The sequence below is a fragment of the Coregonus clupeaformis genome, chromosome 3 (assembly GCF_020615455.1).
Source record: "Coregonus clupeaformis isolate EN_2021a chromosome 3, ASM2061545v1, whole genome shotgun sequence".
In the NCBI taxonomy this organism is placed as follows: Eukaryota; Metazoa; Chordata; class Actinopteri; order Salmoniformes; family Salmonidae; genus Coregonus; species Coregonus clupeaformis.
In genome coordinates this window covers 37,180,444-37,206,487 of record NC_059194.1, presented here as the reverse complement: position 1 = coordinate 37,206,487, position 26,044 = coordinate 37,180,444, and the positions used below count along the sequence as shown (strand labels likewise).

At 42.6% G+C, this 26,044-nt stretch overlaps 1 protein-coding gene across 3 annotated transcripts; it reads right to left on the bottom strand.

Moving 5' to 3' along the window:
* Positions 1–273: 273 nt before the first annotated feature.
* LOC121544984 (E3 ubiquitin-protein transferase MAEA) lies at positions 274–23,601 on the bottom strand. 3 transcript variants are annotated; one of them, XM_041855284.2, is made up of 10 exons: positions 23,492–23,601; positions 23,189–23,303; positions 21,869–22,051; positions 21,330–21,533; positions 21,017–21,139; positions 20,843–20,919; positions 20,623–20,731; positions 1,378–1,511; positions 912–1,107; positions 274–807 (listed from the first exon to the last, which is right to left on the bottom strand). In XM_041855284.2, the coding sequence occupies exons 2-10, from the start codon at positions 23,255–23,257 to the stop codon at positions 712–714; spliced, it is 1,191 nt and encodes a 396-aa protein (XP_041711218.1). In that variant the 5' UTR covers positions 23,258–23,303; positions 23,492–23,601; the 3' UTR covers positions 274–711. The 3 variants fall into 3 exon arrangements, with proteins under 3 accessions (XP_041711218.1, XP_041711236.1, XP_041711227.1); XM_041855302.2 differs by having other exon boundaries at positions 21,399–21,533; XM_041855293.2 differs by having other exon boundaries at positions 23,189–23,344; positions 23,492–23,542.
* Positions 23,602–26,044: the final 2,443 nt, after the last annotated feature.

Below are 26,044 nucleotides of genomic sequence, written 5' to 3'. Positions count from 1 at the left end.
GACCGGAGAACTCATGGGCGCGCACAATTGGCCCAGCGTCGTCCAGGGTAGGGAGGGAATGGCCGGCAGGGATGTAGCTCAGTTGATAGAGAATGGCGTTTGCAACGCCAGGGTTGTGGGTTCGATTCCCACGGGGGGCCAGTATATAAAAAAAATATGTATTCACTAACTGTAAGTCGCTCTGGATAAGAGCGTCTGCTAAATGACTAAAATGTAAAATGTAAAAAAATGACAAACACAAGATTACCAATTTCAAGGTATTTCTATTTATTCCCCCCCCCCCCCCCACACACAGCTACACCGAAATTATGTAAATTGTGCACATCATGAAATGAGTGCCATCATGTAGCAAACACCAAGGTGATCAGCCTGTAATTCTGATTTAAGTAAGTCTGATTTAACTAAGGTAAAAAGGCAAAAGAGAAGCTCCTCTTATCATATTGGAGCAATACCGAGTTATAACGCGCCACACTGCCGGTTGGACTATAGGTTAATTAAAAGTAAAAACATCAACACTTTAAAAACAAAAGTCTGTTAATTAGTCCGGTTTCACAAATCTGCCCAAGATGATTTTGGGCCTATTCTCCATAGTGGGAGGCAGGGTTGGCAGGTCGGTGGGGGGGGGGCTGGAGGCTCCACTGCACTCACACTGGACAAGGCGGTCATAGTAGAGGAGGTGTATCTATCACATGAGATCCAGTATCTACCCCATCACATGATGTACACCTTCTCAGCCTGGGAGAAGTTGAAGACTTCTTTGGTTCTGGGGCAGATCACCTTGTCGTCTTGGCGAATGGATAGAAGAGACTAGAAAAGGAAGGACAAATTATTAACATCAATAATGAATGAAAACAATGAATATTATTACATTGCCATTGTAAAAAAGAAACGTGTGGGATGTAGAGACTCACATTGTAACCATACACATAGCCGTTGGCCAGCATCATGGGTGGGTTGTTCTCGTTCATCACCTCCCCAGAGATTTTGCACACCAGACGGGAGTTGGCACAGTGTGCCATTGGCAGGGGCTGGGCCAGTTTGTTCAGGGACTTGCTGCACACAGGGCAGTCTGGGTTTATAGAGGTGCTATCTTCCTTATAGCACTGACTAGGAGTAGAAAGGTTAAGGGTTCAAATTTGTTAATTTTACTTTACATTCCATTACCTCACAGCTGGGGGTCTGTGGCAGAACACATTGAGACACATTTTTAAGAGTTATGTACCCTGATGTGCGGTTTTGGATAAGTAATTTACGAGGTCTGCCATCACAACCAAAAGGAGACAGAAAGCGCATCAGCAAAAAAAGCAGACGACAGAGCACTGCATGATGTTACTGCCTGAAATAGCAAAACTACAGAGCTGTGACCAGAAAGGATACGGAGTTTTGATAGCAGACAAGCCAGCCTGGAGTGTGATGGTAAACACAGAGTTGTTGCCCAGCTGATGTAATCTGTAGTTGTCATATCTGAACTGTTGGATCAGCATTTTCCAGCGGGCTTGGTCCAGGAGATCCTGTGAGGGTTGATTGACAAAGAGATAATCAGACCATTGATCATAGGCCTACAGTATTTTGACATACACAAAGACGTAGGGATGTAACGATTCACGATAGACATCGGTCCCGATCCAAATGAAGCATGCATCGGTAAGAAAACCGATTAAAATGTTATGAATCTCAAGTTCACTAAAGTTTACTCTTTTTTTCTGTCTTATTCCGAAAATAACTTGAATCTTTTCTGACTGAATTGATGCACTCTCCTTCAGCCTATCAACATTTTATGCATGTAACGGCATATGACATTGACCTACAAGTCAGATAACAACAGTGCGCACAGTGCGGGAGACGCAGCTGCTCGCGCCAACGAGAGGTAGGCCTACCCTATCCCTGTTCTAATATTCCTAGGCTACATCTGCGCGGCACCTTCAGCATTCAGATGTTTGTAAAATGGTTTTCGCAATAATAAATCATAGGCTTTATTAATTGAAGGAAAACGAATGTAATTTTCTGGGTCATTGTTACCAAATATGCTGTAAAACAACTGTTTTAGGCTACCGGAGTGGCCACAACTCACATCTTGCTGATTGCACATCTAACTGCTGATTGGGGCTTTTCAATTGCCAGGTTCCCCATACAAAATATTTTTGATAGTTATGGTTTAAACAGTCTGTGTATTTGGTGACTTTTACATGAACAGGGTAAAGGTGTCCTAACGACAGCATTTTTGCGAGCCGCACTGGTCGGAACGGGAGAAGAGAGCAGCTCTCCTCTGTAAAGTTCCAAACGGTCAAAACCATTCGCTTTTGAGACATGGGTGAAATCCAAAGCTGTATTGTATTAATTGGCTATGTACAATGCCTTCATACAGTATTCATACCCCTTGACTTATTCCATAATTTGTTGTGTTACAGCCTGAATTCAGAATTGATTAATGACCTAGTGAAATTTGTGAAAATATTTTGAAAATGAAATACAGAAATAGCTCATTTACATAACTATTCACACCCCTGAGTCAATACATGTTAGAATCAACTTTGGCAGCGATTACAGCGGTGAGTCTTTCTGGGTAAGTCTAAGAGCTTTGCACACCTGGATTGTACAATATTTGCACATTATTATTTCAAGCTCTGTCAAGTTGGCTGTTGATCATTGCTAGACAGCAATCTAAGTCTTGCAATATATTTTCGATTTACACTACCAGTCAAAAGTTTGGACAAACCTACTCATTCAAGGGTTTTTCTTTATTTGCACAATTTTTTACATTGTAGAATAATAGTGAAGACATCAAAACTATGAAATAACACATATGGAATCATGTAGTAACCAAAAAAGTGTTAAACAAATCAAAATATATTTTATATTTGAGATTCTTCAAAGTAGACACCCTTTGCCTTGATGACAGCTTTGTACACTCTTGGCATTCTCTCAAACAGCATCATGAGGTAGTCACTTGGAATGCATTTCAATTAACAGGTGTGCCAGTCGAGGTATACCAAACCTGTTTTGATATTCTCAGAGGACCGTTATTAGCATGTTTTAACCACTCCTATGTAAATGGTAGATTATCAGACACTCAAGAAGAAGGTCTGACTTCATTATTACTGAAACAGGATACAAGTGGAAAATATAAAGATCCAGTCCATTTAAAACATTGGAGGCCCCTCACACTTCAGGGTTGTGATGCAAATATTCTAGCAAAATGTATAGCACATAGAATTAAAAAGGTATTGTCGGACATTATTCATTCTAATCAGACAGATTTTTTACATGTACGATACATTGGAGATAATACACTGCTCAAAAAAATAAAGGGAACACTTAAACAACACATCCTAGATCTGAATGAATGAAATAATCTTATTAAATACTTTTTTCTTTACATAGTTGAATGTGCTGACAACAAAATTATCAATGGAAATCAAATGTATCAACCCATGGAGGTCTGGATTTGGAGTCACCCTCAAAATTAGTAATGTCCAAATCCATGTAATGTCCTTAAAACAAGTCAAAATGAGGCTCAGTAGTGTGTGTGGCCTCCACGTGCCTGTATGACCTCCCTACAACGCCTGGGCATGCTCCTGATGAGGTGGCAGATGGTCTCCTGAGGGATCTCCTCCCAGACCTGGACTAAAGTATCCGCCAACTCCTGGAGAGTCTGTGGTGCAACGTGGCGTTGGTGGATGGAGTGAGACATGATGTCCCAGATGTGCTCAATTGGATTCAGGTCTGGGGAACGGGCGGGCCAGTCCATAGCGTCAATGCCTTCCTCTTGCAGGAACTGCTGACACACTCCAGCCACATGAGGTCTAGCATTGTCTTGCATTAGGAGGAACCCAGTGCCAACCGCACCAGCATATGGTCTCACAAGGGGTCTGAGGATCTCATCTCGGTACCTAATGGCAGTCAGGCTACGTCTGGCGAGCACATGGAGGGCTGTGCGGCCCCCCAAAGAAATGCCACCCCATACCATGACTGACCCACTGCCAAACCGGTCATGCTGGAGGATGTTGCAGGCAGCAGAACGTTCTCCACGGTGTCTCCAGACACTGTCACGTCTGTCACATGTGCTCAGTGTGAACCTGCTTTCATCTGTGAAGAGCACAGGGCGCCAGTGGCGAATTTGCCAATCTTGGTGTTCTCTGGCAAATGCCAAACGTCCTGCATGGTGTTGGGCTGTAAGCACAACCCCCACCTGTGGACGTCGGGCCCTCATACCACCCTCATGGAGTCTGTTTCTGACCGTTTGAGCAGACACATGCACATTTGTGGCCTGCTGGAGGTCATTTTGCAGGGCTCTGGCAGTGCTCCTCCTGCTCCTCCTTGCACAAAGGCGGAGGTAGCAGTCCTGCTGCTGGGTTGTTGCCCTCCTACAGCCTCCTCCACGTCTCCTGATGTACTGGCCTGTCTCCTGGTAGCGTCTCCATGCTCTGGACACTACGCTGACAGACACAGCAAACCTTCTTGCCACAGCTCCCATTGATGTGCCATCCTGGATGAGCTGCACTACCTGAGCCACTTGTGTGGGTTGTAGACTCCGTCTCATTCTACCACTAGAGTGAAAGCACCGCCAGCATTCAAAAGTGACCAAAACATCAGCCAGGAAGAATAGGAACTGAGAAGTGGTCTGTGGTCTCCACCTGCAGAACCACTTCTTTATTGGGGGTGTCTTGCTAATTGCCTATAATTTCCACCTGTTGTCTATTCCATTTGCACAACAGCATGTGAAATTTATTGTCAATCAGTGTTGCTTCCTAAGTGGACAGTTTGATTTCACAGAAGTGTGATTGACTTGGAGTTACATTGTGTTGTTTAAGTGTTCCCTTAATTTTTTTGAGCAGTGTATAAGGCAAGTACTGGAAACAATAGAACACTATGAAAATCTGGGAAACCAGGCCTGCTATTCATAGCAGACTTTGAAAAGGCATTTGATAAAGTACGACTGGGGTTTATACAGTGAGGGAAAAAAGTATTTGATCCCCTGCTGATTTTGTATGTTTGCCCACTGACAAAGAAATGATCAGTCTATAATTTTAATGGTAGGTTTATTTGAACAGTGAGAAACAGAATAACAACAAAAAAATCCAGAAAAACGCATGTCAAAAATGTTATAAATTGATTTGCATTTTAATGAGGGAAATAAGTATTTTACCCCCTCTCAATCAGAAAGATTTCTGGCTCCCAGGTGTCTTTTATACAGGTAACGAGCTGAGATTAGGAGCACACTCTTAAAGGGAGTGCTCCTAATCTCAGCGTGTTACCTGTATAAAAGACACCAGTCCACAGAAGCAATCAATCAATCAGATTCCAAACTCTCCACCATGGCCAAGACCAAAGAGCTCTCCAAGGATGTCAGGGACAAGATTGTAGACCTACACAAGGCTGGAATGGGCTACAAGACCATCGCCAAGCAGCTTGGTGAGAAGGCAACAACTATTAGAAAATGGAAGAAGTTCAAGATGACGGTCAATCACCCTCGGTCTGGGGCTCCATGCAAGATCTCACCTCGTGGGGCATCAATGATCATGAGGAAGGTGAGGGATCAGCCCAGAACTACACGGCAGGACCTGGTAAAATGACCTGAAGAGAGCTGGGACCACAGTCTCAAAGAAAACCATTAGTAACACACTACGCCGTCATGGATTAAAATCCTGCAGCGCACGCAAGGTCCCCCTGCTCAAGCCAGCGCATGTCCAGGCCCGTCTGAAGTTTGTCAATGACCATCTGGATGATCCAGAGGAGGAATGGGAGAAGGTCATGTGGTCTGATGAGACAAAAATTGAGCTTTTTTGTCTAAACTCCACTCGCCGTGTTTGGAGGAAGAAGAAGGATGAGTACAACCCCAAGAACACCATCCCAACCGTGAAGCATGGAGGTGGAAACATAATTCTTTGGGGATGCTTTTCTGCAAAGGGGACAGGACGACTGCACCGTATTGAGGGGAGGATGGATGGGGCCATGTATCGCGAGATCTTGGCCAACAACCTCCTTCCCTCAGTAAGAGCATTGAAGATGGGTCGTGGCTGGGTCTTCCAGCATGACAACGACCCGAAACACACAGCCAGGGCAACTAAGGAGTGGCTCCGTAAGAAGCATCTCAAGGTCCTGGAGTGGCCTAGCCAGTCTCCAGACCTGAACCCAATAGAAAATCTTTGGAGGGAGCTGAAAGTCCGTATTGCCCAGCAACATCCCCGAAACCTGAATGATCTGGAGAAGGTCTATATGGAGGAGTGGGCCAAAATCCCTGCTGCAGTGTATGCAAACCTGGTAAAGACCTACAGGAAATGTATGATCTCTGTAATTGCAAACAAAGGTTGCTGTACCAAATATTAAGTTCTGCTTTTCTGATGTATCAAATACTTATGTCATGCAATAAAATTCAAATTAATTACTTAAAAATCATACAATGTGATTTTCTGGATTTTTGTTTTAGATTCCATCTCTCACAGTTGAGTGTAGCTATGATAAAAATGACAGACCTCTACATGCTTTTAAGTAGGAAAACCTGCAAAATCGGCAGTGTATCAAATACTTGTTCTCCCCACTGTATAGGTTATAGGTTGAGAGCTTTTGAGAAAGAGCACAGTTAGAAAGATATGGCATATAGAAGCAAACCAGATGGACATCATGAAAACGATCGGAGAGGTCAAGGGTAGAGGAAGTTCAATGGTAAATACAAACAAAATATAATTATTGTAAAATTGACTGTGTCCATAAAATGTATATAGCATGTATAAGCTGGAAGTAGAGAACTAAGCATTGTGGTTCACTGGTTTACTCCAATCAGGGAAGGGGTGGTGGGGTTGGAAAGTAAATAAAGGGAAATATATATATTTTTAAAGGGTATGTATATATACAGTTGAAGTCGGAAATTTACATACAGTGGGGAAAAAAAGTATTTAGTCAGCCACCAATTGTGCAAGTTCTCCCACTTAAAAAGATGAGAGAGGCCTGTAATTTTCATCATACATTTCACCTATGACAGACAAATTGAGGAAAAAAAATCCAGAAAATCACAATGTAGGATTTTTTATGAATTTATTTGCAAATTATGGTGGAAAATAAGTATTTGGTCACCTACAAACAAGCAAGGTTTCTGGCTCTCACAGACCTGTAACTTCTTCTTTAAGAGGCTCCTCTGTCCTCCACTCGTTACCTGTATTAATGGCACCTGTTTGAACTTGTTATCAGTATAAAAGACACCTGTCCACAACCTCAAACAGTCACACTCAAAACTCCACTATGGCCAAGACCAAAGAGCTGTCAAAGGACACCAGAAACAAAATTGTAGACCTGCACCAGGCTGGGAAGACTGAATCTGCAATAGGTAAGCAGCTTGGTTTGAAGAAATCAACTGTGGGAGCAATTATTAGGAAATGGAAGACATACAAGACCACTGATAATCTCCCCTCGATCTGGGGCTCCACGCAAGATCTCAACCCGTGGGGTCAAAATGATCACAAGAACGGTGAGCAAAAATCCCAGAACCACACGGGGGGACCTAGTGAATGACCTGCAGAGAGCTGGGACCAAAGTAACAAAGCCTACCATCAGTAACACACTACGCCGCCAGGGACTCAAATCCTGCAGTGCAAGACGTGTCCCCCTGCTTAAGCCAGTACATGTCCAGGCCCATCTGAAGTTTGCTAGAGTGCATTTGGATGATCCAGAAGAGGATTGGGAGAATGTCATATGGTCAGATGAAACCAAAATATAACTTTTTGGTAAAAACTCAACTCGTCGTGTTTGGAGGACAAAGAATGCTGAGTTGCATCCAAAGAACACCATACCTACTGTGAAGCATGGGGGTGGAAACATCATGCTTTGGGGCTGTTTTTTCTGCAAAGGGACCAGGACGACTGATCCGTGTAAAGGAAAGAATGAATGGGGCCATGTATCGTGAGATTTTGAGTGAAAACCTCCTACCATCAGCAAGGGCATTGAAGATGAAACGTGGCTGGGTCTTTCAGCATGACAATGATCCCAAACACACCGCCCGGGCAACGAAGGAGTGGCTTCGTAAGAAGCATTTCAAGGTCCTGGAGTGGCCTAGCCAGTCTCCAGATCTCAACCCCATAGAAAATCTTTGGAGGGAGTTGAAAGTCCGTGTTGCCCAGCGACAGCCCCAAAACATCACTGCTCTAGAGGAGATCTGCATGGAGGAATGGGCCAAAATACCAGCAACAGTGTGTGAAAACCTTGTGAAGACTTACAGAAAACGTTTGACCTGTGTCATTGCCAACAAAGGGTATATAACAAAGTATTGAGAAACTTTTGTTATTGACCAAATACTTATTTTCCACCATAATTTGCAAATAAATTCATAAAAAATCCTACAATGTGATTTTTTGGATGTTTCTTTCTCATTTTGTCTGTCATAGTTGACGTGTGCCTATGGTGAAAATTACAGGCCTCTCTCTTCTTTTTAAGTGGGAGAACTTGCACAATTGGTGGCTGACTAAATACTTTTTTTCCCCACTGTACACCTTAGCTAAATACATTTAAACTCAGTTTTTCACAATTCCAGACATTTAATCCTAGTAAAGATGTATTTTTTCCTTTTTTTTTGTTGACATTTAGCAGACGCTCTTATCCAGACTTACAGGAGCAATTAGAGTTAAGTGCCTTGCTCAAGGGCACATCGACAGATATTTCACCTAGTCGGCTCGGGGATTAGAACCAGCGACCTTTCGGTTACTGGCACAACGCTCTTAACCACTAAGCTACCTGCCGTCTTAGGTCAGTTAGGACCACCACTTTATTTTAAGAATATTAAATGTCAGAATAATAGTAGAGAGAGATTTATTTCAGCTTTTATTTCTTTCATCACATTCCCAGTGGGTCAGAAGTTTACATACACTCAATTAGAATTTGGTAGCATTGTCTTTAAATTGTTTAACTTGGGTCAAACGTTTCGGGTAGCCTTCCACAAGCTTCCCACAATAAGTTGGGTGAATTTTGGCCCATTCCTCCTGACAGAGCTGGTGTAACTGAGTCAGGTTTGTAGGCCTCCTTGCTCGCACAGGCTTTTTCAGTTCTGCCCACAAATGTTCTATAGGATTGAGGTCAGGGCTTTGTGATAGCCACTCCAATACCTTGACTTTGTTGTCCTTAAGACATTTTGCCACAACTTTGGAAGTATGCTTGGGGTCATTGTCCATTTGGAAGACCCATTTGCGACCAAGCTTTAACTTCCTGACTGATATATTGAGATGTTGCTTCAATACACAGTGCCTTGCAAAAGTATTCATCCCCCTTGGCGTTTTTCCTATTTTGTTGCATTATAACCCGTCATTTAAATTGATTTTTATTTGGATTTCATGTAATGGACCTACACAAAATAGACCAAATTTGTGAAGTGAAATGAAAAAAATAACTTGCTTCATAAAATTCAAAAAAATAAATAACGGAAAAGTGGTGCGTGCATATGTATTCACCCCCTTTGCTATGAAGCCCCTAAATAAGATCTGGTGCAACCAATTACCTTCAGAAGTCACATAATTAGTTTAATAAAGTCCACCTGTGTGCAATCTAAGTGTCATGTGATCTGTCACATGATCTCAGTATATATACTCACCTGTTCTGATAGGCCCCACTAAGCAACACCACTAAGCAAGCGGCACCAACAAGCAAGCGACACCATGAAGACCAAGGAGCTCTCCAAACAGGTCAGCGACAAAGTTGTGGAGAAGCACAGATCAGTGTTGGGTTATAAGAAAATATCAGAAACGTTGAACATCCAACGGAGCACCATTAAAGCCATTATTAAAAAATTGAAAGAATATGGCACCACAACAAACCTGCCAATCAGAGAGGCAACAAAGAGACCAAACATAACCCTGAAGGAGCTGCAAAGCTCCACAACGGAGATTTGAGTATCTGTCCATAGGACCACTTTAAACCGTACACTCCACAGAGTTGGGATTTACGGAAGAGTGGCCAGAAAAAAGCCATTGCTTAAAGAAAAAAATAAGCAAACACGTTTGGTGTTCGCCAAAAGGCATGTGGGAGACTCCCCAAACATATGGAAGAAGGTACTCTGGTCAGATGAGACTAAAATTGAGCATTTTGGCCATCAAGGAAAACGCGCAAACCCAATACCTCTCATCACCCCGAGAACACCAAACTGGTCAGAATTGAAGGAATGATGGATGGCGCTAAATACAGGGAAATTCTTGAGGGAAACCTGTTTCAATCTTACAGAGATTTGAGACTGGGACGGAGGTTCACCTTCCAGCAGGACAATGACCCTAAGCATACTGCTAAAGCAACACTTGAGTGGTTTAAGGGGAAACATTTAAATGTATTGGAAGGGCCTAGTCAAAGGCCAGACTTCAATCCAATTGAGAATCGGTGGTATGACTTAAAGATTGCAGTACACCAGCAGAACCCATCTAACTTGAAGAAGCTGGAGCAGTTTTGCCTTGAAGAATGGGCAAAAATCCCAGTGGCTAGATGTGCCAAGCTTATAGAGACATACCCCAAGAGACTTGCAGCAGTAATTGCTGCAAAAGGTGGCTCTACAAATTATTGACTTTGGGGGGGGGTGAATAGTTATGCACGCTCAAGTTAAGTTTTTTTCTCTTATTTCTAGTATGTTTCGCAATACAAAATATTTTGCATCTTTAAGTGGTAGGCATGTTGTGTAAATCGAATGATACAAACCCTCAAAAAATCTATTTTAATTCCAGGTTGTAAGGCAACAAATTAGGAAAAATGCCAAGGGGGGTGAATACTTTCGCAAGCCACTGTATCCACATAATTTTCTTTCCTCATGATGCCATCTATTTTGTGAAGTGCACCAGTCCCTCCTGCAGCAAAGCACCCCCACAGCATGATGCTGCCACCCCCGTGCTTCAAGGTTGGGATGGTGTTCTTCGGCTTGCAAGCCGTCACCTTTTTCCTCCAAACATAACGATGGTCATTATGGCCAAACAGTTCTATTTTTGTTACATCAGACCAGACATTTCTCCAAAAAGTACGATCTTTGTCCCCATGTGCAGTTGCAAACCGTAGTCTTACTTTTTTATGGCGGTTTTGGAGCAGTGGCTTCTTCCTTGCTGAGCGGTCTTTCAGGTTATGTCGATATAGGACTTGTTGTACTGTGGATATAGATACTTTTCTACCTGTTTCCTCCAGCATCTTCACAAGGTCCTTTGCTGTTGTTCTGGGATTGATTTGCGCTTTTTGCACCAAAGTACATTCATCTCTAGGAGACAGAACGCGTCTTCTTCCTGAGCGGTATGACGGCTGCCTGGTCCCATTGTGTTTATACTTGCATACTATTGTTTGTACAGATAAACGTGGTACCTTCAGGCATTTGGCAATTGCTCCAAAGGATGAACCAGACTTCTGGAGGTTTACAATGTTTTTTTCTGAGGTCTTGGCTGATTTCTTTTGATTTTCCCATTTTTGAAATACATCCACAGGTACACCTCCAATTGACTCAAATGATGTCAATTAGCCTATCAGAAGCTTTTAAAGCTATGACATCATTTTCTGGAATTTTCCAAGCTGTTTAAAGGCACAGTCAACATAGTTTATGTAAACTTCTGACCCACTGGAATTGTGATACAGTGAATTATAAGTGAAATAATCTGTCTGTAAACAATTGTTGGAAAACTTACTTGTGTCATGCACAAAGTAGATGTCCTAACTGACTTGCCAAAACTATAGTTTGTTAACAAGACATTTGTGGAGTGGTTGAAAAACAAGTTTTAATGACTCCAACCTAAGTATATGTAAACTTCCGACTTCAACTGTATGTATGTATATGTATTTATATGTATGTGTATATATATATATATATATATATGTATGTGTATATATATATATATATATATATATATATGCGAAAAAAGAAACATATGGGGGATTGGAAGTGATGCAGACAATTACATTCATGGAAGTTACAATCTATCTGCAAAATTAAAGTTGATCAGCTGGGGGGGGGTATACAGAAGATAGCCCTATGTAGTAAAAGACCAAGTCCATATTATGGCAAGAACAGCTCAAATAAGCAAAGACAAATGACAGTCCATCATTACCTTAAGACATTTAAGAACTTTGAAAGTTTCTTCAAGTGCAGTCGCAAAAACCATCAAGCGCTATGATGAAACTGGCTCTCATGAGGACCGCCACAGGAATGGAAGACCAAAAGTTACTTCTGCTGTAGAGGATAAGTTCATTAGAGTTACCAGCCTCAGACATTGCAGCCCAAATAAATTATTCATAGAGTTCAAGTAACAGACACATCTCAACATCAACTGTTCAGAGGGGACTGCGTGAATCAGGCCTTCATGGTCGAATTGCTGCAAAGAAACCACTACTGAAGGACACAAATAAGAAGAAGAGACCTGCTTGGACCAAGAAACACGAGCAATGGACATTAGAACGGTGGAAATGTCTTTTGGTCTGGAGTCCCAATTGGAGATTTTTGGTACAAACCGCCTTGTCTTTGTGAGACGGTGTGGGTGAACGGATGATCTCCGCATGTGTAGTTCCCACCGTAAAGCATGGAGGAGGTGGTGTTATGGTGTGGGGGTGCTTTGCTGGTGACACTGTCAGGGATTTATTTAGAATTCAAGACACACTTAACCAGCATGGCTACCACAGCATTCTGCAGTGATACGCCATCCCATCTGGTTTGGGCTTAGAGGGACTATCATTTGTTTTTCAACAGGACAATGACCTAACACACCTCCAGGCTGTGTAAGGGCTATTTGACCAATTAGGAGAGTGATGGAGTGCTGCATCAGATGACCTGGCCTCCACAATCCCCCAACCTCAACCCAATTGAGATGGTTTGAGATGAGTCGAACAGCAGAGTGAAGGAAAAGCAGCCAACAAGTGCTCAACATATGTGGGAACTCCTTCAAGACTGTTAGAAAAGCATTCCAGGTGAAGCTGGTTGAGAGAATGCTAAGAGTGTGCAAAGCTGTCATCAAGGCAAAGGGTGGCTATTTGAAGAATCTCAAATATATTTTGACTTGTTTAACACTTTTCTGATTACTACATAATTCCATGTGTTATTTCATAGTTTTGATGTCTACACTATTATTCTACATTGTAAAAAATAGTACAAATTAAGAAAAACCTGTGAAGGAGTAGGTGTGTCCAAACTTTTGACTGGTACTGTAAGTCAAAACTGTAACTAGGCCACTCAGGAACATTCAATGTCATCTTGGTTAGCAACTCCAGTGTATATTTGGCCTTTTTTTTTTAGGTTATTGTCCTGCTGAAAGGTGGATTTCTCTCCCAGTGCCTATTGGAAAGCAATCAACCAGGTTTTCCTCCTCTTTGCCTTTGCTTAGCTCGATTCTGTTTGTTTTTTTTATCCTAAAAAAAGTCCCTAGTCCTTGCCGATGACAAGCATACCCATAACACGATGCAGCCACCACCATGCTTGAAAATATGTAGAATGTTAAGGCAGCCGCATGCTTCCCAACCGAAACAGTTTGTGCATATATTATGACGACATTTTGGGGCGTTTTGGTTTTCAGCTAGGGTTTTTTCGGCTGTTTAGGCACAAAACATTTTCTCAAGGCCAGCCTAAGTTCGGGAGCCAAAGTCTACGCCTCTTCGTCCGTGATTGGTCAACTGTAGGGGTGATGCAAGTTTCTTCTTCTTGTCGATTCAGCCCGAAACTCAGTGTGGATTCAACATGGCGAACAACAACTCGATTGACTGAGGTGGTGGAGAAGTACCTTCACCAATACGATTCTAGCCATGAATGTATTATATAAAGACCAGCATGTAAATGCCAATTAATTTAGGGAGATTGCGGAGACGCTGGGGTCCGACCCAACTACTTGTTCGAAAAAGTGGAGTAGGGTTCGCAACAAGTTCAAGGCAAAGAAAAGAAACAAGGATCGCAGTGGAGATGCTGGTGGAAAGGCTACTCCAGAAATGTTGCTGCCTGCTTGTTTGGCACGTGAAGACTGAAAGCAACATATAGTCTTCACAAAAGGATGAGCTATGTTGTTGTATTTTCTATTGTAGTCGATAAAAAGAGTAGCCATGTTTTGCTAACAACAGCTAGTGCTAGCTACTTGGCTGGCTAATGGCTAGCTAGCCTAGCAGCAGAGAAAGCAAGCCAACCAACTAAAGATCTTTGCAACTTTTGAACAAACATCATTTTGTCAGAGAAAGAAAATCATAAGCTTTAAGACTGGTAACACCGAAGTCAAAAGTTTTGTAGCAAGGTCCAACTAGTCAAAATGTTGCAAACGTTTGAGCAGATTTGAGTAGCTAGGCCAGGCCTACTCAACTCTGCTCAAACATATAGTCTATTGTAGTTTGATATGTTCATTGATCATTTGGATGTGTACTAAATAGCCATCTAATTTATTTTTCAAGGCACAAACACCAGTGAATGGAGACAGTACCTGGTTGTTCTCTGCACCCCAGCGCTGCCTGTTCACCGGCCCCAAGCACTACCTCTGCTCCCAGTACTGACTGGTTATTGGCCCCCAGCCCATCTCCCTCACTGAGCTGCCGTGCACAATTAGAAACAATCTCCATGCAGATCCTGGGAAGCTCTATCCTGACTATCACCTCCAATACCTACTCCACTGGCTTGCTCCTCACCAATGCCACAGAGCTGCAGCAGTAGTACGAAGGGTGTGAGAAGAAGGGAGAAAAGAGCTGCAGACTCAGCCCTTGACACATCACTCGCTAAGGCATTGAAGTCAGATCTCAAGATCAGGAGATGGTCATGCACCGAGCCACCAGCTTGTACCAGAGTTAAATACATAAAAATTACTTCAGACTCTCCTTTACCGATCCCCTTTCCTCTCTTACTTTTTCCCCCTCTCTTATTCTCTCCACAGGGCCCTGCACTTATAGCTGATTTCATGGATGAACTCCGCCCAAAACTCAGGGAGGAATTCGATCACCAGCTGCATGAGTTGGTCATGACTTCAAAAAGAGGATATGAACCGAACGACTGGGACCACAATGAAATTAACAACTTGTTCTGTTGTTGTTCAGACATCTCAGGAGTCAGACACTAATCACTTTCACTTTATTCCATAGACACTTTTGTTGTTTACATGTCTGTTCATAGCGGACACCGTTTTACTATTGTTCCAAAATATTTACATTGCGCATAAATATTTATTACTTTTGTATTGTGGTTTACTTTCAACGCCCAGAAGCAAGAAAAGGTTTTGTGTGCTGAAAAAGTTACGTTGGCATTTCTTCATCTCAATACAAGTTGTTTTAATGCATTCTATTTGAACATCAAGTGCTGGCAACGTACAGAAGAGCTGTGTGCCACAGACTTTACAGGCTTCCATCTACTTGTGGCATAGTTCAATCTAATCTAAATTACTCCACACAGACATCATAATCAGGTTTCATTTTATTAACAAGATTTTTCAAAAACTCTACATTTTAGTACAAAGTACTTTGGTTCACTGAGTCCATCAAGGGGTGTGTGTGTGTGTGAGCAGTCAAAACAAAGATCTATTCTGCATCATTGATGGACTTGGGTTGAGTAGTCCTCTCCTAACCATGTCTTCCTGCCATGGAAGAGCTTCCCACTTGTTTAACCTGCAAGCCGTGTCACCCTGGCGCGAATGTCTCCCTGGTTCATGGGGATTGTTGTTCCCTGTCACAACCCTCTTCCACTCTCCAGGTTGGTAGTTGCCAGAAGGGAGGTGTGTGTCAACAACAGCGGGAGGCACGTATCTTGCGTTTGGCTCATGAGCTTCATCCGTGGAGGACAGGTAGTTGTGGAGGGCCACACATGACCTTAGCCTTTTCAGGGGTACACTCCATTAGGCGACCAAGAATCCTCATCTTTGCAGCCATGACGCTGAATGCATTCTCGGACTCTCCGACAACTAGTGGCGGTAGTTCCAGGTACCCTCAGGTTCATTGAGACGGACACCTGTGAGTGAGAGGTAACAAGAGAATGTCAGATATAATATACACATATGGTAAACAAAAAAAATACCATACTATTTTCCAGAAACCATATTCCAAGCGCCTTGATAAAATGCCATTCATCATAGAGGTGAATACATGTATGCATTAAAAAGGGAAATTAGAAACAGAAAAAGTGAAATTGTTTCCAACATTCTATTATCAACATACCTGAATAAGGGCGCATGAGGTTCTCATGTAGGGGGAAAGCTATCTCCCAGGAAAACATATGGACTTCGCATTGTGGTAACTGGCAGGATAGCTTGCGGTGGTAAATCAAGGGTCTCCTGCAGCAATTTGGACCCAAAAGAACTCTTGAAACACTCCACCATAGCTCTCTCGGCCATACAGTGGGGGAAAAAAGTATTTAGTCAGCCACCAATTGTGCAAGTTCTCCCACTTAAAAAGATGAGAGAGGCCTGTAATTTTCATCATAGGTACACGTCAACTATGACAGACAAATTGAGAAAAAAAAATCCAGAAAATCACATTGTAGGATTTTTAATGAATTTATTTGCAAATTATGGTGGAAAATAAGTATTTGGTCACCTACAAACAAGCAAGATTTCTGGCTCTCACAGACCTGTAACTTCTTCTTTAAGAGGCTCCTCTGTCTTCCACTCGTTACCTGTATTAATGGCACCTGTTTGAACTTGTTATCAGTATAAAAAGACACCTGTCCACAACCTCAAACAGTCACACTCCAAACTCCACTATCACCACCGATAAATCTACAATAATCGAGAATTTCAACAAGCATTTTGCTACAGCTGGCCATGCTTTCCATCTGGCTACCACTAACCCGGCCACCAACTCTGCACCCTCTGCTGCAACTTGCCCATGCCCCCCCCCCGCTTCTCCTTCACACAAATTCAGACAGCTGATGTTTTGAAAGCGCTGCAAAATCTGGACCCCTACAAATCAGCTGGGCTAGACAATCTGGACCCTTTCTTTCTAAAACTAGCCACGGGAAATTGTCGCAACCCCCTATTACTAGTCTGTTCAACCTCTCTTTCATAACGTCTGAGATCCCCAGAGATTGGAAAGCTGCCGCGGTCATCCCCCTCTTCAAAGGGGGTGACACTCTAGATCCAAACTGCTACAGACCTATATCCATCCTGCCCTGCCTTTCGAAAGTATTTGAAAGCCAAGTTAACAAAAAGATCACCGACCATTTCGAATACCACCGTACCTTCTCCGCTATGCAATCCGGTTTCCGAGCTGGTCACGGGTGCACTTCAGCCACGCTCAAGGTCCTAAACGATATTATAACCGCGATTGATAATAGACAGTACTATGCAGCCGTCTTCATCGACCTGGCCAAGGCTTTCGACTCTGTCAACCACCGCATTCTTATTGGCAGACTAAATAGCCTTGGTTTCTCAAATGACTGCCTCGCCTGGTTCACCAACTACTTCTCAGATAGAGTTCAGTGTGTCAAATCGGAGGGCCTGTTGTCTGGACCTATGGCAGTCTCTATGGGGGTGCCACAGGGTTCAATTCTTGGGCCGACACTTTTCTCTGTGTATATCAATGATGTCGCTCTTGCTGCTGGTGACTCTCAGAGCCACCTCTACGCAGACGACACCATTTTGTATACATCTGGCCCTTCATTGGACACTGTGTTAACAAACCTCCAAACGAGCTTCAATGCCATACAACAATCCTTCAGTAGCCTCCAACTGCTCTTAAACACTAGTAAAACTAAATGCATGCTTTTCAATCGAACGCTGCTGGCACCCGCCCACCCGACTAGAATCACCACTCTCAACGGGTCTGACCTAGTGTATGTGGACATCTACAAATACCTAGGTGTCTGGTTAGACTGTAAACTCACCTTCCAGACTCACACAAGAATCTCCAATCCAAAGTTAAATCTAGAATCGGCTTCCTATTTCGCAACAAAGCCTCCTTCACTCATGCTGCCAAACATGCCCTCGTAAAACTGACTATCCTACCGATCCTTGACTTCGCGATGTCATTTACAAAATAGCCTCCAACACTCTACTCAGCAAATTGGATGTAGTCTATCACAGTGCCATCCGTTTTGTCTCCAAAGCCCCATACACTACCCACCACTGTGACCTGTACGCTCTTGTTGGCTGGTCCTCACTACATGTTCGATCGTCAAACCCACTGGCTCCAGGCCATCTATAAATCACTGTTAGGCAAATCCCGCCTTATCTTAGCTCATTGGTCACCATAGCAGCACCCACCAGTAGTCTGCGCTCCAGCAGGTATATCTCACTGGTCATTCCCAAAGCCAACACCTCCTTTGGCCGCCATTCCTTCCAGTTCTCTGCTGCCAATGACTGGAACGAATTGCAAAAATCTCTGAAGCTGGAGACTCTTATCTCCCTCAATAACTTTAAGCATCAGTTGTCAGAGCACCTTACCGATCACTGCACCTGTACACAGCCCATCTGAAATTAGCCCACCCAACTACCTCATCCCCATATTGTTATTTATTTTGCTCTTTTGCACCCCAGTATCTCTATTTGCACATAATCTCTTGCACATCTAGCATTCCAGTGTTAATACTATTGTAATTATTCTGCACTATAGCCTATTTATTGCCTTACCTCCATAACTTGCTACATTTGCACACACTGTATATATATTTTCTGTTGTATTTTTGACTTTATGTTCTTTACCCCATATGTAACTCTGTGTTGTTTTTATTGCACTACTTTGCTTTATCTTGGCCAGGTCGCAGTTGTAAATGAGAACCTGTTCTCAACTGGCTTACCTGGTTAAATAAAGGTGAAATAAAAAAAAATAAAAAAATGGCCAAGACCAAAGAGCTGTCAAAGGACACCAGAAACAAAATTGTAGACCTGCACCAGGCTGGGAAGACTGAATCTGCAATAGGTAAGCAGCTTGGTTTGAAGAAATCAACTGTGGGAGCAATTATTAGGAAATGGAAGACATACAAGACCACTGATAATCTCCCTCGATCTGGGGCTCCACGCAAGATCTCACCCCGTGGGGTCAAAATGATCACAAGAACGGTGAGCAAAAATCCCAGAACCACACGGGGGGACCTAGTGAATGACCTGCAGAGAGCTGGGACCAAAGTAACAAAGCCTACCATCAGTAACACACTACGCCGCCAGGGACTCAAATCCATGTCCAGGCCCGTCTGAAGTTTGCTAGAGTGCATTTGGATGATCCAGAAGAGGATTTGGAGAATGTCATATGGTCAGATGAAACCAAAATAGAACTTTTTGGTAAAAACTCAACTCGTCGTGTTTGGAGGACAAAGAATGCTAAGTTGCATCCAAAGAACACCATAGCTACTGTGAAGCATGGGGGTGGAAACATCATGCTTTGGGGCTGTTTTTCTGCAAAGGGACCAGGACGACTGATCCGTGTAAAGGAAAGAATGAATGGTGCCATGTATCGTGAGATTTTGAGTGAAAACCTCCTTCCATCAGCAAGGGCATTGAAGATGAAACGTGGCTGGGTCTTTCAGCATGACAATGATCCCAAACACACCACCCGGGCAACAAAGGAGTGGCTTCGTAAGAAGCATTTCAAGGTCCTGGAGTGGCCTAGCCAGTCTCCAGATCTCAACCCCATAGAAAATCTTTGGAGGGAGTTGAAAGTCTGTGTTGCCCAGCGACAGCCCCAAAACATCACTGCTCTAGAGGAGATCTGCATGGAGGAATGGGCAAAAATACCAGCAACAGTGTGTGAAAACCTTGTGAAGACTTACAGGAAACGTTTGACCTGTGTCATTGCCAACAAAGGGTATATAACAAAGTATTGAGAAACTTTTGTTATTGACCAAATACTTATTTTTCACCATAATTTGCAAATAAATTCATTACAAATCCTACAATGTGATTTTCGGGAATTTTTTTTCTCATTTTGTCTGTCATAGTTGACGTGTACCTAATGATGAAAATTACAGGCCTCTCTCATCTTTTTAAGTGGGAGAACTTGCACAATTGGTGGCTGACTAAATACTTTTTTTCCCCACTGTATGCCCCTACATCCACAATTGTGAACCTGTAGCGGCATCTTCTCGGTCTCTGTATGTCGCCTATTATATGTGTTGCTAGGTACATCAAATCTAGTAGATCCCGGGCAATTCACACAACTCCAGTCAAGTGTCTCTCTGTGTACACTTATTCTCCTGCATGTGTCTTCCTTGTTTGGCTGTAGATGTCTATTACCAGCTCATCACCCTCTACTGTACCGGGGTAATATTAATTTTTTTTTGTGTGCAAGCGAACATCTTTTTAGGGAGCATGCGAGCACCCACCCCCCTCTAATCTGATAGTGGTAGATGCTCAGTCTGCCATATGCCTCAGCTCACACACACACACTACAAAATTCTCACATACACAGCTCAGAGAAGTCAGCTCAGACAGATCCAGCTCAGCTCCTGAGCTCCATGAGGATAAGATATTAATTTAGAATGAAAAATTAATGTGTTCATGCAACAATTGTTAGTGCATCGAATCATGTCGAACTGCATCCAATAGTTTCAAATTAAAAGTATTGTTCCTATATCGGAGTCCATGTATCTAGATGCGTATCGAATCGTGCTTGTAAGGAAAGGGGGATACCTAGTCAGTTGTACAACTGAATGCATTCAACTGAAATGGGTCTTCCGCATTTAACCCAAACCTACAAAGGCATATGTGTGCGCACACACACCCACACTACAGATCACTACTATGGTATTACCTTATAAGGGGAGATATGGGTGTCTGAGGGGAACGCCAGCATGCCCATCACCTGCCGCACCTCGTCCAGCTGACCCCCCTCTGCTTGGCTGAAGTGCTTCCGTGCATGTCTGTGAAAAACATGGATCATGATTGTTCTCATTTCAACTATGAATATGTTTCAACATTAACCTGAATATTTTAATACAGGATGTGCTATGTCAGTATAAACGGTTTCCTACCTGACAGCGTCCATGCGCTTGTTCTGTCGGATGAGCTCAATAAACTCCTGGATTCGCAGGCTAAACTCCAAGCAGCTCTGGAAGGAGAAGCATCAATGAGTTTATACATAACGTAATGTATGAGACACTGCCATCATCTTCTACTAACAGACATGGCATAATCCCCCAGCTCACCTTCATCTTGCGGAGGCGTGACTTGTTGTCATGGCACCAGGCCAAACAGGTGGCTGTTTCCTGTCGCTCCAGTGACTCCTCCACCTCTTTGGCTGTGAGGAACATCTCAATGTTGACCAGGTCCTGTAGGACAGGGAGAAAGCGGAGTTATATCAAATAGAGACAGCACATGTAGTTCTCTAAACAATTTAAATACTAGGAGCACTACAAGCAATTGGACACCACAGAAGTCTCTTTCTGTAAGGAATAAGGAACTAGATTGTAGCATCCATGAATATAAGATGACATGTTGACAGATAGAAGTGGGATGCACCTCGATGCCACTTTGCCGTGCCAGTTTGACTGCTGTGTTGTAATAGCCACACCGCAGCAAGTGTTCTACCATCATGCGGTCCATTCGTTTCTTCTTCCAGACGTTGACACCTGCTGGCTGGTCGCTGCTATGTTCCTTCAGGTGTTCAATCCTCCGCTTACACAGCTTAGCACTCTCATCCTCAGCCTGGATGGACTCAGCAGCCTACACAACATCCACCATTTAGATTTTGTATACTTACTGCATGCAGTATCTCTGCTCTGCTGGGTCCTCTCTTTCTATTGTATTTTACTGCTATATTTTTCTACTAACTTTCATGTTGATGAATCATTATTCTGTCTTGGAAATCACTCAATAAACATATACAAGATTTGACATGTGCTTGGATTTGAAAACATGTAAAGTTGGCTTAACTTTCAGCTATTCTCCCTGAAATAGCAGTAGCTAGGCTATCTGGGGTTGGAGGAGGAATGCCATAAAAAAAATACCTGCAAAGCATTCCAATGCTAATTCTTCTGAGAGCAACTGGGTGAACCTACCTTTCTTTTCAGGGCATTGAGCTTCTCCACCACCCCATCCAGAAGGGACACCACAGAATCCACCACTGGGAAACTGCTGAGGGTCTTCTCCAGCTCCGCCACCACCATGGTTACGTGACTCGTCTCCCGGTCAATGTTCTTCTGTGCAGCTCTGAAGCGCTTGTTCAGAGTTTCATATGGTACCTGTACAAATGAACAATGCAAAACCTAAGTGAGGTGGTTTCGGTGGTACATTCTGACCATCTAATAATCATTATTTGGCTGAAGTTTCCAATTATTTGACCCATAACTTGTTGAGAACATATCCTCCAATATATAACACTTTCCAACCAATCACTAAGGCATCAACACAGAATAGAAATCTTACATAACCGTCTAATTATGCTAACATAACCACCACTCACATGGCATTCAACTACTCGTGCAACCCTTATTGGGAGTAATTACTATTCAGATAAAATGGCCACTTACAAAGCAAACATTAGCCGTCTAGCAGCTGCCACAGAACAATAGTGTCGCATTGTGATATGGCTGCAGACTAGATCTTCTCAGCAATATAGAGGTAGTACTTTGAGGACATTGCGCTAGCTAGATAGCATTTTTTCATCGAGCTATCTTGCTATAGCTACTAGTCACTGACCACGTACAGAACATATTTACACAGCTGCAAACGATCAACTAACTAGGATGCATCATGTCGCTTTGGATTTACTAGCTAGCTACTGTACATCAGAATATTTTTGGGGACGCTGTAATTTACCTCGCAGCTGGAGAGGACCCATTATGTCATGTGAATTTGGAAACAAACGTGGATAGTTAACGTTACATGTCTCCTAGCTAGTTATCTAACTAGTTACATTTATTTAAGACAGTAACTTGTTAGCTATGAATAGTTGACTTCACACGTCACAGAAGAATATCGACGGAGAACCCGCTAGTTAGCTAAAGTTTGCTAGTTAGCCTAGCTAGCTGACAGGTATCATCCTATTAAACTGGCTGGCTAGATAGCTAAATAAATGACTACGAAATTCTATTTTTAGCTAACAAAGTTAGTAAATAACCTCCAATCGTCTCGATAATTTACAAACTACTAGGTTGAGATTGGTGTATCTGACCACACCATCAAATCTGTTCGTAATCTTCACCATATGACATAAGCCGTTGTTTTGAACCAACTTGCCCCCTGCCCTGGCGTCGCTAGTTAACGTTAACTAGTCATTCAAATAATCGGAATTAGTGCCTAGTTTGACAAATCTGAAGCTCATGCCTGCATCATCATCGGTTCGTCTCGATTAAAATTTCAAATAAGCAATTTCAAACCTTCAAAGTGGGATATTCTTGAACCTTCAGAGCCATGGAGAGTTGGGCAGCTGTCTCTTGCACCGCCATCTTCCTTTGTGAATTTCTCCAGACACTTTTTTATGGAGCCAGACAGCTGCCAAAAGGTTGAACGTACGGATCGTAAGAAAATCCATACTTAAATTGTAAAGATTGTAAGAAAAGCCATGCATGAAACCTAAACGTCAAAATTTCATCGGAACATACAAACACCATGTTACAATTATGGACTAACATTTTAGGCTGGAATAAATATTGTGTTGCAATTCTGACCTACAATAATACCTTTCAGAGTTTTGGCAGGTTCATCTCACCAACAAAAAAAAAACGGCCTGTGAGGAGTGCTACCCGAACAAGCATAACACAGTATAAAAAAAGAAACCGGAAAGAGGTATCCTGCACGTTTTCAAGTTAAAAGTCTCCATTCTTTATTACTCGTCAATTGAGTTTACTTCACATTTAGGTAGCTAATGTAATGGATTTGTTTGCCAGCTTAAGTCTAGATAGCCCTAGCTGTATTATGCCTACAGCAGTGAAGTTTCAGTCCTCTAGGTGTATCTCTACAGCATGGGCATATCTCTGGGTGACGTGGACATCCCCATGCATGCACCTTATCAAAATATGACTAATTCAATATTGCACCATCCCATTCTCTGGGCTCTGTCTGCAATCATAACCAGTAGTATTTACTAGGAATAATGAAACAGAATAATAATAGATGTTTGGTGAATCTATGAATTATGTATGACCACTGTAGTCTTTGCCACTCAAAATATTTTAATATAGAATATGTTGAAATGTATTTCATCACTCAAAATCTTGCCAAAGCATATTCTGTAGGAGGGGTTAATTTAAAATAATTTGACATTATTTATATGAATCGGGTCATGAACATATGGACTTTGAAATGAGCAAGGGAGAGGTTCAACGTAGGCTAAGTCTGGCATAAGCGTATTCCCACACTTTACAATTACTCTGTTGCAGTGGTCTTAGGTAGTCTGCGTATAGGCTATTCCCTCCATCGCGACACTGCTGCCCAGTTAAAGAGCTTGTGATCTCCATGCAGCACCACAGCACAATGTGCCTTCGGAAAAGCACCCCTCAGCCCTCAGAAGATGCCCTTCTGGAGGCATGCAGCCATAGAGTCATTATACCTAATGTAGGTTTATTTGCCTACTAGTCAAATAAAGTGCAGAGCATGCATGATGCATGCAACTCATCATTCCAACATATTTGAACATTTAATGAATCCATCATTCAGTTCAGTCAGTCAGTATTTCATCCATTCTGTCATGTGTCTGAGTTGCAATAGGAACTTAATCAAAGAATAGAACAGTCTTATCCATTTGTTTATTGAAATCCATGTGTATATTCAAAATTATCTAAATTCTCGAAAGTTCTTTACCTATCACTTTAATAATTCAATGTTTAATTTAGGCCTATCCAAATAAAAAAAATAGGCCTTCAACTTGTAGGCATTGCAATTTAGGCTATCATTTTGGGTACTGGTGTCTTGCATAATAATTTTAGAACTCTATGTTTTATAACAGTTTTTATTATAGGCCTCCCCTTAAAAAGAGAGCCTAGCTCACAGGCCTCTAAATAAATGTTTCACAAAATAGTTGAAGAAGCACATGCAGTGGCTGATAGTCTTGACCATTTGGGACCTCTTGGTTATTGCATTCAGGAGAGGTTATAGCCAAGACTTAATCAATATTTTGTTTTGTCTCATATATTGACATGGATATAGCCTCTGCGTGATGGGGTTGTGCAACACAAATGGCTATAACAAGCCTACATTCAGAGTGGAATTCGCAAATACAACAGTCAAAATGCCTAAAATAAGGCCTACAGTCCGTGCTCCCAAATACTGGAAAAAGTGTGATTCATTAGGTTACATGATCACCACAGTAGTATTTTGCAGCTCAGGCGGTTATTCTAGACAAGGCTCTTCTGTGTCTTTAGTATCATTATATTTGTTAGTATCATTCTCACACAAGTCATTTGCTGAAGGACCAAGTCTATACTACGCCATCTACTGCTATAACGTCGTTATCGAATGCCGTTCTAAAACAAGCTCTAGACTTTTATTTTGGAAATGAAACCGGAAGCTGCAAAGCAACTCTAACATCTGGGCTAGAGTTGCTTGATTGACTAGCTCTCTTCGACTCGCTACTTTTGGTTCATGTCCTTGCAGATGCCACATTCCTGACAAATATAAAAAAAGATCTGTAACTGAGTAAAGGGAGACATAAAGTAAGAATTGCAATGCAAATAGTCCGGGTAGCCATGATTAGCTGTTCAGGAGTCTTAAGCTGTTGAGGAGCCTTTTGGACCTAGACTTGGCGCTCCGGTAACGCTTGCCATGCGGTAGCAGAGAGAACAGTATATGACTAGGGTGGCTGGAGTCTTTGACAATTTTGAGGGCCTTCCTCTGACACCGCCTGGTATAGAGATCCTGGATGGCAGGAAGCTTGGCCCCTGTGATGTACTGGGCCGTATGCACTACCCTCTGTAGTGCCTTGCGGTCGGAGGCCGAGCAGTTGCCATACCAGGCGGTGATGCAACCAGTCAGGATGCTCTCGAATGGTGCAGCTGTAGAACTTTTTGAGGATCTGTTGACGCATGCAAAATCTTTTCAGTCTCCTGAGGGGGAATAGGCTTTGTCGTGCCCTCTTCACGACTGTCTTGGTCTGTTTGGACCATGATAGTTCGTTGGTGATGTGGACACCAAGGAACTTGAAGCTCTCAACCTGTTACACTTCAGCCCCGTCGATGAGAATGGGGGCGTGCTCAGTCCTCTTTTTTTTCCCTGTAGTCCACAATCATCTCCTTTGT